Genomic DNA, 16,568 nt, shown 5'->3' with positions numbered 1-16,568 from the left:
GTCGGAAATTTTGTTTTAGGAGACAAAGATTGACATCCCTTGAAGAAAACAGGGGAGGGAGAGAGCACAGAGCAGGTTCCCTGGAGTCAGGAATGTGATCACACTCTGTGGTAATATTTCATGACAACTGTGTTGTAAGATTAACATTTAAGAAAAATGTTCCATGTTAGGCAGAGTCAAATAAGAATCTAGAAAGAACAGAGACATTTAGAATTTAAGATCAAATATGGGCCCCACATGATCTTAAGCTTCTGGCTGACCTCTGAGTTGATAAGAAATACATTAAAATGGAATATATACATGTGTACCCTTAATCTATTCTGAAGTTACAGATTTTGTCCAGTGTCTCATTTTGTATGTTCTTACAGGAGTAGCATGGTTAGCAGCAAGTTCTAATAAGAATTCTTATAAATCTTATCATGCAGGCTGCTGATTTAAAAAAAAGCAAAGACAAACCAGATTACACTAAGCCAAGTTCCTTAGTGTTACTCCAATAGAGGCCCTTCAATGAATACATGGTCACAGATGCAAGCCAGAAGATGGAACCAATATATAAAGAAGGTACAGAAGGCCAGCTTACCTTGAAGAAACCACAGACCTCAGACAGCTGCTGTTTGGGCCCCAGAAAACCAAAGGCTAGAACAGGACTGACGTGCTCCGATACGGAGTAGAAATGAGAGATAAAGCCATCTGGTACCTGTCATGGGAAAGAAATCCAGATCTCATCTTTGCTCTGAGAGAGAATTTACAAGCTAATCCACTTTACATTAGGCATCCTCATCTGATAATTTAAATGCACATGTCCTGTGTATGACAAGGCAGCGCTGTGTTACCACATACTGTTAAAACAGCTGCTACAGTCCACCCATTTAAGACGTTGAAGTTGGGAAGAGAAGCTACAAGAGAGACTTATTCAGCCACCCCTCTTGCAAAGTTAGACACCCATCATTCAGATACTTTGAGATCTTACAGAACTTCTATATCTTGCTGTTTTTAAACTGCCCTTTGATGGAGAAAGTAGTACAAGACAACGGAGGCCTGCAAGAGTCCTTCAGCTATCAGGCAACCTTCATGGTCCTGAAACGGCTCAAGATCTCTAATCTTCCACTTAACACAAGAAATTGGATGAAATAATTTAAGTCCCCAGTGGTCTGAATGATTTTTAGTACTACAGCAAGGACCTGGAGACACTGCCACATGACAGCACCAGTACTTAATAGTTACCTAGAGCAGTACATCTTCGAGGAATTTTACAAATGTTAGTTAAGCCTTGCATCACCCCTGTGAGGCAGGCATTATCCTCATTTACTGACTGATTATGGCACTGTATTTAAATAACTTCCCAGAGACCAGGGAGTGAGTGGCAGAACTGGATTAGAACTCATGAGATCCTGACTCTCAGTCTCCTAGGCTCATCTGTGATGACAGGGCACGTTTGGAAAGCAGCAGAGAGTTAGTGAAAAGGGAAAATACAGTGAGCAAAATCTAATCAGCCAACCAGCGAGCAATGCTGCCAGCAGGGGTGCAGGTAAGTAGCCTTAATCCATCCTTCACCAAAAAAGAAACAGCCCACATAAAAGGGAACCACTATTAACTTGGAGTCTGTGGCCATTACTATAGTATTGTAGGCAATGAATATGGAATACTGAGATTTGCTTTCAATAAGCAAGATTGGAAACCAGAATTATAGGAACTTCAGTAAGAGTGCTTTGGTATCTCAGAGGTCCCTTCAGCAAAGGTGTCAGTGGACTCCTGCTGTTTCAGATATGGGTAATAGGACAATTTAGTCTGTTCTTGTAAAAATTACATCTAGATTCATGCTTCACCAGGGTCCAGATCATATCTTGGTAACAACCAGGTGCCTTGTGTTCCTTCCTCCTTCCCCCCGCAGTATCTCCCCCCACCATCTCTCTCACATTCGCCCACAACACCTTATTTTTATGTTTTACTTACCATTAGAAGCCTCCTCTTTGCTTTCAGAACTGACCAGCAGGCAGTTGCTAGGGCCTGCAATTAAAAAACCCAACATCATTTAATGGTGTGAGCCTTTCCAGAGAACAGGATGCAACTTACCAATATATTGCCATCACTATGGCATGGAGCATTACTTGTTCCCACCATTCTGCAGCCCTTTACCAAGTGACAGATAGGGTCCCTGCTAAATTCCAAAGTTAAACTTATGTAAACTGAAAGCACGTTTGGTCACTTCAAATCCATTCCAGACCAGCCACAGGCTTATGAATACCCCTAATAGCATCCAGTGAAGGAGGCCCCCAGTTACTCCAGAATGCAGATCATAAACAGAATTTTAGTCCACCACTTCACCAACAATGAAACAGCCCATGTAAAATGGAAAACACCATTAACTTGTGAAGTCTGTGGCCATTGTTACTGTATAGTATTGTAGGCAGTTAATTTGGAATATTGAGATTTGCTTTCAATAAGCAAGACTGGAAACCAGAATCATAGGAACTTCAGTAAGAGTGCCATGGTTTCTAAACAGATACGCTTTTGGGGGCTCCCTGCAGATTAGACAGTCTAAGGTATGCAGGACAGCTAGATCTAAGAAAATGCATTAATACTCAGGATTCACTTTGGTAGGGTCTCCAATGGAGAAAGACCTGCAAAGCAGTAGACACTGAGCCACTACCCTCCCAGTTGCAAAGTACAGGAAAGTATTATTTCCTTAACAGCTAGGAAGGTGATGGCTAAGTGTCTGCTGTCTACACACATTATTCTTTAACATAATATTATTACAGAGAATAACTGCTAAAGGAATGAACCTGCTATAGCGAACACAGATTCCCTATAAATTACTCAGATCTATCAAGAGACTGGCCAATTCATGTGTTGGTAGAGGGACAGAAAAATAGGATTGTTCCTTCAAGAGACTTCTGTGTAATCAGAAAGCCTGATTCTCTTTTTTTTGTCCTTCTAATAGTGAAATAGTCATTTGGAACAAGAACCACCATTTAACACACCGTCTCCTTGAAGCTGTCTGAGAGCCAGCGGTTGCGCAGGACGGCTAAGACAGAGGAAGGAGGGTTCTCTAGGTCCTCAAAAGCATCCATGAGAATGAAGTCCAGCACAATATCAAAGAAATTCATGCACACCACCTGCCAGAGAACAGACGAGTCACAGACAAGAGCTTATAGAAAGGAACTCAGACCAAAGAGGTACCATCTGAAAAATGGACTATGAATTCTTTAGTTAAAAAGGGCCAAACTGACCAGTGGTGTAAGAGGGCACAACTCCACTGATTTCAGTTCAATGGTTTGAAGTTTAAACCAGCAAGAGTTTGCCCTACTAGTCTTGTGTTAAGGATAAGCAGATTCAAAACCAACTGAAACCAAATACAGCTGCAAGCTTTACAATTGTAGTAGTGCCACTCAGGAGAAACAGGTTCAGAAAGAATTTATAATCAGATTTTTGTTGCTGTATTAAGTTATACTGAAGACAGCTACAGCCCTGGATAGGTATTTTCCCTACTCATTGTGTTACAGGCCTAACTACAAAGCCATTTGCAGATAAAGAGTTGGAATACTGGGTACCTTTAGTTGCCACAATTTAACTTCCTGGTGTTAAGAGCTGGAGTCTCCCCTCCCATAAACTATTGCAAAATAGTTGTAAGTTAACCACTGTAGCTTTGGGGTCCAGTGACACCAAGTGGTGAGTACCAAGGTATTTAATTTAGAACTTCTGTTCACCGTTGGGCCTTCTAGAACATTGTTTCAGGCTTTCATTTCAGCTCTATCTTTCTAGAGAGAGAATTCCTCTACAAACCCCTCGTCCTTCCAGTTCCCGCTGAGTAGTTGGCCAGGTGTCTTGCTTCAGTGCGTAATGTAGCATCTCCTCATAGCACTCCAGAAAACCTTTGGGGTTCTTCATGAGAACAGGGAAATGAGACAATGGGAACAATTAGAAGCGATACACAGTCTCAGGTTACTATAAAGCATTTCTCTAGCCTGTTGATCTGAATATGTCAAAACGATTTACACATAATTAAGTACTCGCCTAATTTTTTTGGCCAACAATCATTTGCAGAAAGAGAAGGATTTTATTTCTGGAAGGTGTGGTGGCCACAAGACCACCACCACTTGAAGCTTGTATGTTGTATGCACTTGGATACTATGATGAAAGCTATATAAGTATCTATGCAGACATCCTTATAGGTGACTAATTGATTCCAGTAACAAGCTACCATTTCATGCATTAGCAAGGCAGCATAGTCTTACTGTTCTAGAGGTTGGTTTAATGAATAAACGCCACGTTAAAGATTCCGACTCATTGACCTCTACAGAACAGATGCACTGTACAGAGTGCCTGATTCCCCTTCTCCCTCCCTCCCAGTGGGCATCAACTGGGAGCCCCCTGGAACCCCTTCCCACTGATGAACCTCAACATCAGTGATGGTGGCTTTGGAGAGGAGATTGCATACAGAGTTTCTCCCAGGAAGAACCAGTGAAGAGAGGGCAAACATGGGAACTGTTTTTTCCCTTTCAAGTGGGTGATCACAGTAATGACAGGGGGAGGGGGAAATCACAGGGATTAACCTGAAATTGGGACTGAGTAACTGTGTCTATAAGGTGCTCATACAAGGTGCAACTGAGTGGTCTCCCACTCATATGCCCTCCTACCTTCTCAGCCTTTGTCATTAATCCTGTCACCATCTGCTTTCCAACCTCCCCAAAAAACAACTGGTTGCTCTCATCCTGCAGAAGGACCTATAAAGAGACCAAAGAAGAATCTTTCACTGATTTCGTAAACATAAGTCCTTATTCCATGACGGTGGAGACAGGAGACAATAGGAGGGTTCCTACATTAGTGAAAGAGCCAAATGTGGATTTCACTTTTTCCTTGGCCTGAGAGCAGACATGAATTTAAATAGTGGAATCTATTCAGCCCAAGGCAATGAGCTCTGTGAAGCCTGTGCTTCTAGTTGATCTACTACCTTCAAGTCACTCAGCAACTCCTCATGTCAACTACTGATTATTCAGAGATGTCGTAAAGAAAAAGTATCCAGTCCTCCCCGGCTGGAAAGAGGATCATCACAGTGCTAAGGCTTAAAAAGGTGAGGTGCATAAAAGCAAAACAGAAGGCCGCATGGTAAAGGTGAAGATGAAGTAAAAGACTTCCTTCCTGTAGGATATAGGCCTAGAATGCTGGAAAAGTCTGGGAGTGGCAAGAAAAAAAAAAAGTATGTGAGCTCTTGCACTCTGATGATGCAAGGATCTGGGAGGTACATAGTCACCTGCAGCCTAAAGATATTACTCAAGGAGCTGAGGATAGAAAGCCTTTTACGCCACAGTCACAGGTACAACTCCAGGCCAGTTACCATCAAGCAGCCTGGGTGAAGCAAGTTTGGTAGTCTCCAGACAGTTCCCAAATAACCAAGAACTTTATTATAAGAACTGCTATATGCAAACCTGGTGTCTGCCTTGGCTACAAAGCCACATCTTGAATGGGCACAGAGCCTGAACTATCCTGTCACTCCTAGAGAAAGGGTTGAAACACATTTTGGGGAAGATGTAGGATAAGGGAAGTTTGCACTGCTGCTTTCTATGCTTTACTTGTTCTGTAGAAGTGGAGGATTTCAGTGTCTAGGACAGGCTTGACAGCCCCTTTTAATTCACAAGGACAGATACTGGAAGTGACACATATTCTAACAGTCAGGAAGCCTCTTAAGTGCAGATGCAACAGAGTTCTGATAGCTAGAAAATTCCTACCTGGAATGCCTGCCTGACACAGTGCAGCTTTGCCAGGAAATCCTGATCATGGTAGCAGCCTAGAAGCTCTGTCCTAAGAGAGGAAAGCAGGATCTTACAAACTCCAGTAACAAAACAAGTTTCCTGAAGAGGCAGAGACGATGGTCCTAATTTGGGCTCCTAATTCCCTTAGGCCCCTTTAAAAATCTCAGTAGGCACTAACTGAAACCACTAGCTCCTTTCATGTAAGCCACTGAGCCACTTTCAGGTAGTCATTTTGATCATTACATTCCATAGCTAGATTTGAGCCAACAACCCAGAGGTGAAAGGTGCAGTAGCTCACTGCCCCAGGAAATTAGTAATCTTAGAGTGTTTCTCACAATGAGGATGCATCCAGCCTGAATCAAGTTAAACAAACCCAAGCACCATCTGAAGTCTTGGGCTAGTTAAAACCCCCTTGGAATTTCCAAGCCAACAGAGAAGGTGCTAAAAAACTTCTCTCTCTCAAAATGGTATTCTAACCCCCAGGCCAAGCCCTTACTAAGTAACCTGAGGAGTTCATACCTCTAGCTAAAGGAGTCTTGTCATACGGATTGAAGACTCCTTTTAGCACCTCACCTTAGTGTTCTGCATGAAACGCTCCCTTCTTTCACCAACTGTAGAGCTTCTTCGTATGCAGCTGCTGGCTTGGAAAGCTGAAAAGGTATTTTCCCAATCTGGAGGGAGTCAATGAGCTGCAGAGAAAGCAGAAGAGGTCAGAAGAAAATTTTTGTTATATCTGTGCAAACCCTGGACTTCAGAAACAAGAGATTACAGTCTATCAGTTTGAGAAGGCATTGGTATGCACACTTTCACACCAAGACATTCAGACACCACTGAAACTCCCATTCTGATTGGATCACAACTTCCTTAGCCCAGCATGGCCCAATTCCTTCTTCTACTACATCTGTAGTACAAGCCATATTAGTGGGTGCTGCAGCTGCTTTTACAGTACTTTTCTAGCTACTACTACATGCCGCTAGATAAAGTAAACACATGGCCATCTTCATACTCTACCCAGCATTAGGAACATGGCAGATCCACCAGCCTGGGCAAGTTCCCAATGCAGCAAATTAAGTAATGTTCGATTGGTTTATTTACAAAGGATAGAGTTTGAGTCACCTCTGCAGCAGAGAAGAAGGAGTCCTCAGAAGTCAAACTGTCTTCATCATCTGTCCGAAGTCTCAGTGACCCATCTGTCAGGGGAAGCATGAGAGTTCTCTCTGGAGGGGGCAGAGAAAAGTATAAGTTTAGCACTGTATCTCTAAAACTCCATTCCTCCCACCCAGCACACTTTTCCCTATATGCAAGTCCTTATGTGGCAGCAGTGCCCCTTTGTGGCCATCTTGAAATTCCTGTTTATGCATCCGATGAAGTGAGCTGTAGCTCACAAAAGCTTATGCTCAAATAAATTTGTTAGTCTAAGGTGCCACAAGTCCTCTTTTTTTTTTGTCACTTCCCTGACATTCTCAACTAAAGAGATCTAGCGGGCCTTCAGGAGAGACGTATGGTACATGAGGTCTATTAAGAAATAATATGGAGCTAAGCCATTGGCTTCCTAATTCAAATACTGTTTTCCACCGGAAACCTGTATTTCTCCTTTAAGTCTTTCTCCCATCAACTCTTATCTATGACTAGGAAAAGAAAAAGGGTCTCAGAGCTAGATTCATTAGTTTCCTCAGTCTAGCAGGCAAAGACATAATTTGAAACCCAGGACCAGCAGCTGGTACACTACAACGCACTGCATGTTTCCACTGCTGTTGTTCACAGGTTGCACACAAGTCAAGGTGTTTTATCTTCTTATCTGTCCATCCTATAACACCATTAAACTCAAACGCTGTTGTAACAGCCATCCCTACCCTGCCAGGAGGAATTTGTTGAGGCCTTGGCAAATAAAACATTCGAATTTCATGGAAAGGCTTGATACTCATCTTCTATTAAGATTCTATAGAGCTCAGTTCTACCCCATGGTGGGGCTTTAGCATATTCTCATGGCTGCACCTACAGTTGACTCCCAGACCCACCTTACCCAGATCTAGCAGCATGCTGTCCGAAGGGAGCGTTGACCCAAATTCTTCCTGAAGGTGATATGCCCGGTGCAAGAGAGATTCAAGCTTCTCTGCAAACTCCTTTTTCTGGGACTCCTGCTTAAACATAAGCAGACACTATCCCTCAATAGCCAGTTGTACTGCTGACATAGCACAATTGTTAGAGATGCTTAAAGCAAAGTACTGACGTGAAATTTTGCATCAACAGTTATGATTTACCAATTCTAGTTAAGTTCATGAACTGAACTAATTAAAGATTCACTTCAGGTTAAACTTGCAATAAAACCAGGGCAGCTTGTATGCAATACACTCCAAATTACAACTTTTTCCTTATGCTGTTTATCCATTTAAGAGGAAATAGTACATTAACCTATCACCTGTAGAAACAGTTATAATGAGCTATCAGTCACAAGGAAAAATTCAATGATCTCAGTCTAGTCTCAAGTAGAGGTTTGTTTATTCCATGAAGTCTGCATTAATTTGCTCTGTTCACAGGCCAGACACCAGAATAATGCAGATCAACTTCACTGTTATTAGACAGGAGTGAAGTCTGCTGTTAGCACAGTTGTGTAAGATCAGTGAGTGGGTGAAATAAAAGCTTACACAATGTCTACCTTCATTATACTTTGCTTAGATCTTCACTTTCATAGAGATCTAAGCCCTCAGCTAGAAGAGTTAAATAAAACGACCAGGTGTGTTTTGATTATGAAGCAACTCTTAATTTAGCTGTAGAAACACAAGGGGACACTTCAAGCACACACAGCAAATATCAAAAAGAATCCAGATTTGACTTGCATAAACATAACAGAACACAAAAGATAAACATCCCACATAATGAAGATACTGGGTTCTGTTTTAGAAGAATCTCAGGGTATGTTACATCAGTATCCCTAACTTCTACAGGGTTCAGAATTTAGCCTCTTTCATTACCTGCAGGTGCTATCTCTTTAGCTATTTAGTCACCACTAAAATGTTCTACTTTGGGTGCACCCTTTTATAAGAGCCTTTCCCAGCATGCTCCCTCCTATGGTAGTTGACCCTTTAAATCTGGGGGAGACAGCCAATTGCAGCCTTAGACTGTCCATTTTGTAGGTGACTGGATAAGCCTGCAACTCTCTTCTTCTAAGTGAGTATTTTGGCATGTATTTTCTCTTAACTTTCCCTTTCTCTAATAGCTGAGAGAAAGAGCTCTAATTGTCCATCCTCACATTTGTTTTCCTCTAGTTAGCTTTTCCATTTCAGTACAATCTTGGCCACCAATCTAGCTAGACCCTCCATTTTAAAGGCATTAAAAAGAGAAATAACATTGGGCAAGACAAACTATTCTTAACCTAGTTTGTTGCTGTATTTAACAATAATTAATAATACATAGCTCTTTGTTAACACTTTTCATCTACGGATCTCAAAGTGCTTTACAAAGAAGGTTAGTATTATCCCCATTTTCCAGATGGGGAAATGGAGGCATAAAGAGGTAAGTGATTTGCATAAAGATGCAAAGCTGTGGTGGAGCCAGGAATTGAACCCAGGTCTCTTAAGTCCCAATGTAGTGTCATAGCCACTAGGCCACACAGGCTTCCCTGTAATGTTCTTTTCCAAGCAATAACTAACTCTGAAGTTTGACAAAGAATCTTCTGTCTTAAGTCACTGTGAGTTTTTACAACTGGTGGAAAACTCACTAGGAAAAAGATTTAGCCAAAAATGTTGGAAACACATCTCTCTAATTCCAGCAAAGCTATATCATGAAATTACAAGTGGTTACGGATGGGTCCTAGCCATACCAGATACTCCCTTGCCTAGTTCACGCTCCTCCAAACTTGCTTTTCAATGTTTAGTCTCCTACTGATGACCTCCCCTTCTCCCGTCCAATCTGGCCCTTCACAACGTTCACTGGCTGGATACTGTAGAGGAGAGGTTGGTACGTACCTCAGGCAACTCCTCAGACATAGCTTCTTCATGTTTTTTGTTGTCCCAAGAGACTGGTGTGCTAGTATTGTTTCTCTGCCTTACGGTCAATGCCTGCTCCCACTTCTGCAGCGCCTCTTCAAATAGCTCCATCCCTGGGCAATGCAACAAAACATAAGCAGTGAAATCAGAGCCACTTACACAGCAAAAGGATGTAGAAACCAGTAAGATGCCTTGCTCATTTGTGAGGCAGAGTATTCAAGAGAAGAGGGAAGTCTCGTCCCAAACCCATTTGCAGCCTGAACCAATAGAATACAGGGCAGTATCAGATATTTCTTTCCCTTCTGGAGATTGTCTCATTTGGGTTAGGATTCAATGAAATCATCACCATTCCTCATCCAAGGAGACGAAACTGATTTCTCCAGGTGAACAACAGTTTGTTGGTGGAACAATTTTGATGTTAAGCACAGGAGGAGACAGTGTTCATATCTATTGGTGGAGCAAGGACCGAATGAACATGGAGACAGTACTCCAAATCCCTTTATGTTGTGAGAGTAGTCTTTCAGGGTAAGGTTAATTTTTGTTTACCTTGAATATAGAGGTTTTCAGCACTAGAGTCACCAGCTGCTCCAGGATCTTCCATTGCTCTCGTCTCCCAGGGCCCTGTAGATGCTGGTGTTGGGCTGGAAGAGTTCACAGCCACTATCTATCCCGTGAAGAGAGAAGAAAGAACAGCAGCTCCTTTTAGAACTTCCTTCAAGTATGCCATAGACATAAGGTGTAGACATCATCCTAGCTACTGCTGCTCAGGAAGGTGGATTACCTACAGCAATGGAAAACACCTTCTATCTCTATAGGAAACATCTACACTATGGCAGCATAGCTATGGGGCCGTAGCTGTGCTGCTGTCATGCCCATAGTGTAGACATCGCCTCAGTCTCTCCTGCAATTTTCAGGGTTGTTTTCAGTATTCTCTTGCTTTTCCAAAGTGAAAATACTGAAGATGTAGATGGCAGGGATATCGGTGCTATGCAATCCAAATCCATTCTAGTTCTGCGTGTCCATAAACTTTAGTGCAAGACATTGGTGCTCAACAGCTACTTCACAGGGAGCTGCGGAGGGCCTCAGTGCTTCACCAGATCCTAACGCAACAGACAAAATCCATTCACTAGGCAAAGAGTAGGAGTACTTGTGGCACTTCATCGGATGAAGTGAGCTGTAGCTCACGAAAGCTTATGCTCAAATAAATTGGTTAGTCTCTAAGGTGCCACAAGTCCTCCTTTTCTTTTTGCGAATACAGACTAACACGGCTGCTACTCTGAAACTAGGCAAACCCTCCTCCAGCCAGGAGCCTGATAACCTCTTTAAACATAAGAAAGCAGTGTTTTTACAATACCATCTACCTGACCCCACTACAAAGCAATGACCAAGCCATGCTCACTTTGGGGTATGTCTACACTTTGAGCTGGGGGGTGGGTGATTCCTCAGCTTAAGGAGATACATCTGCACTAGCTTTGATCAAGCTAGTGCGCTAACAATAGAGTTCAGAGTGGTAGCTGTGTTAGCCTGTATCAGCAAAAAGAACAGGAGGACTTGTGGCACCTTAGAGACTAACCAATTTATTTGAGCATAAGCTTTCATGGGCTAAAACCCACTTCATTGGATGCATGGAGTTAGAGTAAGAGTATTGCAACCCCCATCTTTTCATGTTCTCTGTGTGTGTGTATATATATGTGTGTGTGTATATATATATATATATATATTCCTACTGTATTTTCCACTCCATGCATCTGGATGAAGTGGGTTTTAGCCCACAAAAGCTTATGCCCAAATAAATTTGTTAGTCTCTAAGGTGCCACAACTATTCCTCGCTCTTTTAACAATAGAGTGTAGCTGCAGAAGGAGGGGCTAGCCACCCCAAGTAGGCGCCCATCAGAGACCATAGGCACATATGATTGGCTCCATCTCTGAAGGCTCCAAGATCTACAGTCTGGGTCATTGGACCTGGTTACTGTGGGCTAGGAATTGTTCTACTGAACTGGTTTAAAACATGGCAATAGTTTGGCTTGTCAGTGTGATGGGCCAAACTATGGAACAACAAAGCTTAAAGAACATGCTTTACTGCGAGTACTGACCTAGGCTAGAAGATTTAACACATTTTGTTCATAGATGTTGTCTGACCAATGGTTGTTCCAAGCTAATTTCTACAACAGCACTTAAGCATAGCTTAAATTTGGCTGTACAGGTATACGTCTTTGAGCTGGGAATCACGCTCTGAGCTCAAAGTATAGGCATATCCTTGGCATGCTTGCCTGGAATGCTGGGGAGGGCGACGAAAAAAGGGGAGGAGAGAAACACTAAGACAGTTGCTCCAAGAAGGGGAAGGGAGGAGGGACTGCACGGAAATAAATGGTGGTCCCAAGCCGCACTTAAAGAGGAAGGCAATAGATGGGGAAGCAACTGTAAACAAAAGAGGGAGCAGGTTATCAGTGAAAAATACTAGAGAGAGAACTTGTGCCTGAGATTAACTCCATTCTGTTCTTTCCAATCACATGTTCCTGCGTGGGCAGTGGTGGATTACTGAATGGGCTCATGCCCGGGTGCCCCCTGCAAGCTGGAACTCTGTCCCCTGGCCTCCTCTCCTTCCCCCCAGGGCCCTGCCACCCTGCTCCTCCTCTTCCCCCTTGAGACCCCGCCCCCAGCCAGGCCCAACACAGGAGCTGAGATAGGGTGAGCACTGGGCATATTCCCCCTATGTGGAGCTGCCCCCCAAGCCCTCTCCTTCCCCCCCGCCCCAGCTCCTCTCCTTCCCACATGGAGCTGGGCCACCCCATCCAAGCCCCTCTCCCTCCTGCGTGGAGCTGGATCCCCAAGACCTCTCCTTCCCCACATTTTACACATGGGTATAGTGAAACACACAGAGGTTAAGTGAATTGCCTACAGTCGAGCACAAAGTGAATCAAGTATAACTGCCAGTTAGAGAACTCAAGAGCCTTAACTGCCAGTTTCCAACACTTACAATAGATATTATTTCAATAAAAAACCTTATGTCTCAGCTATTACAATATTTGGCACTTAGGCAGAGTTCTCTGGCATAATGCTGTATTATGTGTATAGACAGCTGCAACTGTCCACTCACTCACCTGAAACTACAGGCTCCAAAGCTACTGACACAAGTATCAGCTAGGTTATTAATTCAACTGACAAGATGACAACTTTAAGATAGCCACATTTTTAGTGCACTGAATCATTTATTTTCATTCATATTTGTTTCTATGCTGCCTAGTTTATATTGTTTTATAGTGTTTGATTCTTTGACATGTAAAGAGACAAGGCTCCCACCCTGAGCAGCTTACAATCTAGTATTTTTCCAATCAATATGTAGCTTACAGTTAGTGTTTTTAAACTTCAAGCTGCTTTATAAAAGCTAACTAATTAATCCTCACTCCTTGCTGGGAGATTAAGTAAGTAAAAATCATTTTATAATGTGGAAACTCAGATAATGCAGTTATGCAACAAGCAAATGATCACCTAGCAAGGAAGAGAACTCATTTTTTTGGCTGAACAGCTTGTGTTCAGTCACTCTGACTACAACAGCTTCTCAAACCACTTAAAACGGAAGGTTTACATCTTGTATCTAAGTTAAACAGGAATAACTGAAGTATTTTAAATCATGACATGTTTTTCTTTATTAAACCAGTTGCAATAAGATAGGCAGTTCTAACTCATTTAAAAAAATAAAGGCAGTAAAATAAAGTTCAGCAACTGTACATGGTTCCTTTGTTGTCTTCAGTAAATACCTGGTTTTCCCCCATAGCCTTTTTTTAAAAAAGACTTTTTCAGCAAGCCCCATACATTATACATAAGCTATGTAGGCTTTTCTCTGCTCCCCTCTCACCCTCACTCAGACTCATTCCTTCCCTATTTGAATGGGCCTTTTAGACAGCCAAAATTCCCCCTCTCTTTTAAATATATATACACACTGCTCCTTTGCTCCCTATATTTGTAATCTTCCCTTCTAGGGGACCCCTGCGCCCCTCCCCCCCCCAATGTGGAGCTGCCCCCACTCCATCCCTTTTTGGCAAAACTGGGCATTTGTCCCCTTTGCTCTTGCCAACTGATGATGATGGACAAATGCCCAGTTTTGCCAAAAAAGTCAGGACGCCCTGGGCAGGGCTTAAAAAGGGCACTATCCTGGCCAAAACAGGATGTATGGTCACCCTCGACTATAGTAAAGAGCCCCCCCGGGCAGCTGTGAGGAGAGAGCAGCCCCTGGCTTGTGTCCCTGCCCCCCAGGGCATGCCCCCCAGGACAGGTGGAGGGTCCAGGGCTCCTCACAGCAGCCCAGACTCCCTGTGCAGCTCTTACCATGGCCTGACTTTTGGCCAGACCAGGAGGCAGGGCCATGGGGGGAAGGGGAGGAGCAGGGGATGGGACCCCAGGATGGAGGTGTGGGGGCACCCCCAATGTTCTTTGTGCCCAGGGCCTGAATAAATCTTAAACTGCCTCTGTAGTTGGGGGTTGAGCAGAAGCAAGTGATGCACGTTCTAGGTCTTAGTTCAGTGTGCCTGGCTAGTGCCATAAAAGCATGTTTAGATTTGATATTGCAAGCCATCAGGGCTGGGTTCAAAGGCTGTAGGATACTGACATTGCATGTGATTGTACAGCAGTTGTTTTAGCCACAGCAAGTCATAAAATATGAGATTTAAAAATCACGTAATTCTGTTTACCACTTTGCTTCCCCACATGCAATTCAGATGTGATTTTAGTTGCTCATCTCTCATGAACCATTATGTTACAATTTGTTTTGCATTACTGGAAAGTAGGGATTCCAGGTGGTTATGCTGCACTGCTGCTCTAGGGGACGCTATGTGAGGAGGAGGATATGATCTTGGGGATACGGTATGATGTTTTAGAGAAGCTAATTCTGCTCTCCTGTCTTCAGAGCTCAAGGATGGAGTTTCAAGAGCCAAATGAGTTGAAAACTCACCTCAGCAGTTTAATGATAAGGTCTCCTTAATCCCAAGGTCAAGAAAACCAGAAAGAATGATCAGTATTGCCCAGAGCCTGGCTAACACTACAGTTCCATGGAAATAAATTTAATCCTGAACTTCTGGAGGTTGCAAGAAAAAAGACACAGGTTCAACTCTCCCAGGAACTTACCAAGTATAGAACGGCTTTAGCAAGAGGCTTGGAAGACATTTTGTCAAAGGGAAATGGGGAGTGGAGGAGTCATCAAGCTTACCAGAAGTTAGGGTACGTTTTTGTCTAAAGTGAATTCTCTTCTCTCTCTGAACCTACACATCTCTTAAATCCACTTCTTACTGTGCTTTCTAACTCATCCCGCTGGTGAATCCTGATTTACAGAACAGCAGAGTAGCACTCGAGAAGTAACTAGTACAAAACATAAGGGGGAAATCTCAGCAGCCCTGCACTCCCCTTGCCAAAAACATGCTGGAGAGCAGAACGGCTCACTTGTTTGGAGAGTATTTGACTGTACGTGAAAAAATATATAGATTCAGAAGTCGCTCTAACTATAAATCGTACGTTTTAAAGAAGTCAAACTGCATTTGAATCGCTTTTCTATTATAGATGGAGTCCACTTACCCTGCCTTGCACAAAGCTGAGGCCCAAGGTTTTGAGTCCAAGTATGCTAGAGAATATACCTGTCTCCGAATAGGTACTGCACTCACCATGTTTCAGAAGCAGGAATGGAATCTATCTGGTGTCTCCCTTCCAGTCTACCTACTATGAAATGACTGGTGGTGAATGTGAGAGGGCAGAGCCTGCCCCTGCACTTTAGCAGCCTTACAGGAACCTACCACCAAACAATAGCACCAATGATTAGTTTCCCCACCCCTGTTCACCTTAACAAGGTGGGAACTTCTGAAGGTAAGAATAGAAACTGCTTCACCTACCATCCCCTCCCCCTCTTCAGGACCTTTGGCTAAAGCAATGCTGTCAAACCCTTGGTCCACAAACAGGATCTAGCCACCTTGCATATGCAGATTCTGAAGAATCTCCACTTCCATTTAAAAAGTGGTTTCTAACCCTCAGGACTGTAAAGAAATAACAAAGACTTTTAAAATGTGTCCCTAGTATTTAAGTGCAAGCCTGAATCCACAGGCAGCCTGAAACAGCCACTCCAAGAGGTGTGAACTCCCTCCACGCCACCCATTAATCTTGTTTACTGTAATCTTGACAGTACTTTAAAGGCCAGAGTTAGCTTTATCATTGCAGATCCTTTTGTCAGATGCAATGGGGAAGGAGGTGGAAGGGAAGTCCAGAGTGTGGGAACTGGGAGTTACTGCAGAGAAGGAAATGCAAAGGGAATAAAAGGAAAGAAAGACACAAGAGTGGGGAAGGAAAGAGAGAGACACACACAGGAGATGGAAAAGAAATAAAGGGCAGAAACAGCAGTTGTCTTAAAAATGGACATCTTCCCCCTGAGCAATGCTAAATGTGACAATAGGGTACTGAACTAATACATAATGATCACAAGTAAAAATTTAGTTACTACATAAATTCAGATTCTACGTTTGATCTCTATGCAACCTCCCCTTGACATCAGTGGGAGCTGTGAATAGAGCCAAGTATCTGATCCTAAACGTATATCTGTACCTATGAACCAGATTTAAAAATAGAATTCAGGTCTCCCCCCAAGTCAGTTTGATATCCCTAGGTTAGAGGCAAATATATACCATGTAGAAACCCCTATTCGTGTCTCTCACAAACATCAGAAGTGGATCTTGGAGTGGCTCTGTATTCACCCATTACAGAAGTGTTTCACCCTAAGTTTCCCCAATAAAATAGGTCGAGGTTCCAAAATTAGCTTTCAGTGGAAGATCATTTTTCTGCTATTCTCCCCCACCAC

The 16,568-nt window shown here is 43.0% G+C and overlaps 1 protein-coding gene across 6 annotated transcripts in view; it reads right to left on the bottom strand.

The window, feature by feature from the left end:
• Positions 1 to 16,568, bottom strand: part of MIGA2 (mitoguardin 2) — a 30,647-nt gene that overhangs the window by 5,774 nt on the left and 8,305 nt on the right. For all 6 annotated transcript variants that reach the window (XM_075120277.1, XM_048823290.2, XM_075120279.1 and 3 more), the window contains 11 exons: positions 10,283 to 10,400; positions 9,716 to 9,849; positions 7,774 to 7,888; positions 6,867 to 6,967; positions 6,324 to 6,439; positions 5,727 to 5,799; positions 4,638 to 4,724; positions 3,784 to 3,882; positions 2,982 to 3,116; positions 1,954 to 2,007; positions 581 to 697 (listed from right to left, as the gene is read on the bottom strand). In XM_075120277.1, the coding sequence (XP_074976378.1) occupies positions 581 to 697; positions 1,954 to 2,007; positions 2,982 to 3,116; positions 3,784 to 3,882; positions 4,638 to 4,724; positions 5,727 to 5,799; positions 6,324 to 6,439; positions 6,867 to 6,967; positions 7,774 to 7,888; positions 9,716 to 9,849; positions 10,283 to 10,400 (1,149 nt within the window). The remainder of the gene's footprint in view (positions 1 to 580; positions 698 to 1,953; positions 2,008 to 2,981; positions 3,117 to 3,783; positions 3,883 to 4,637; positions 4,725 to 5,726; positions 5,800 to 6,323; positions 6,440 to 6,866; positions 6,968 to 7,773; positions 7,889 to 9,715; positions 9,850 to 10,282; positions 10,401 to 16,568) is intronic.

This window comes from Caretta caretta, chromosome 16 (genome assembly GCF_965140235.1).
Source record: "Caretta caretta isolate rCarCar2 chromosome 16, rCarCar1.hap1, whole genome shotgun sequence".
In the NCBI taxonomy this organism is placed as follows: Eukaryota; Metazoa; Chordata; order Testudines; family Cheloniidae; genus Caretta; species Caretta caretta.
The sequence above is the reverse complement of the archived record's forward strand: the minus strand, read 5'-3'. Positions and strand labels throughout refer to the sequence as shown.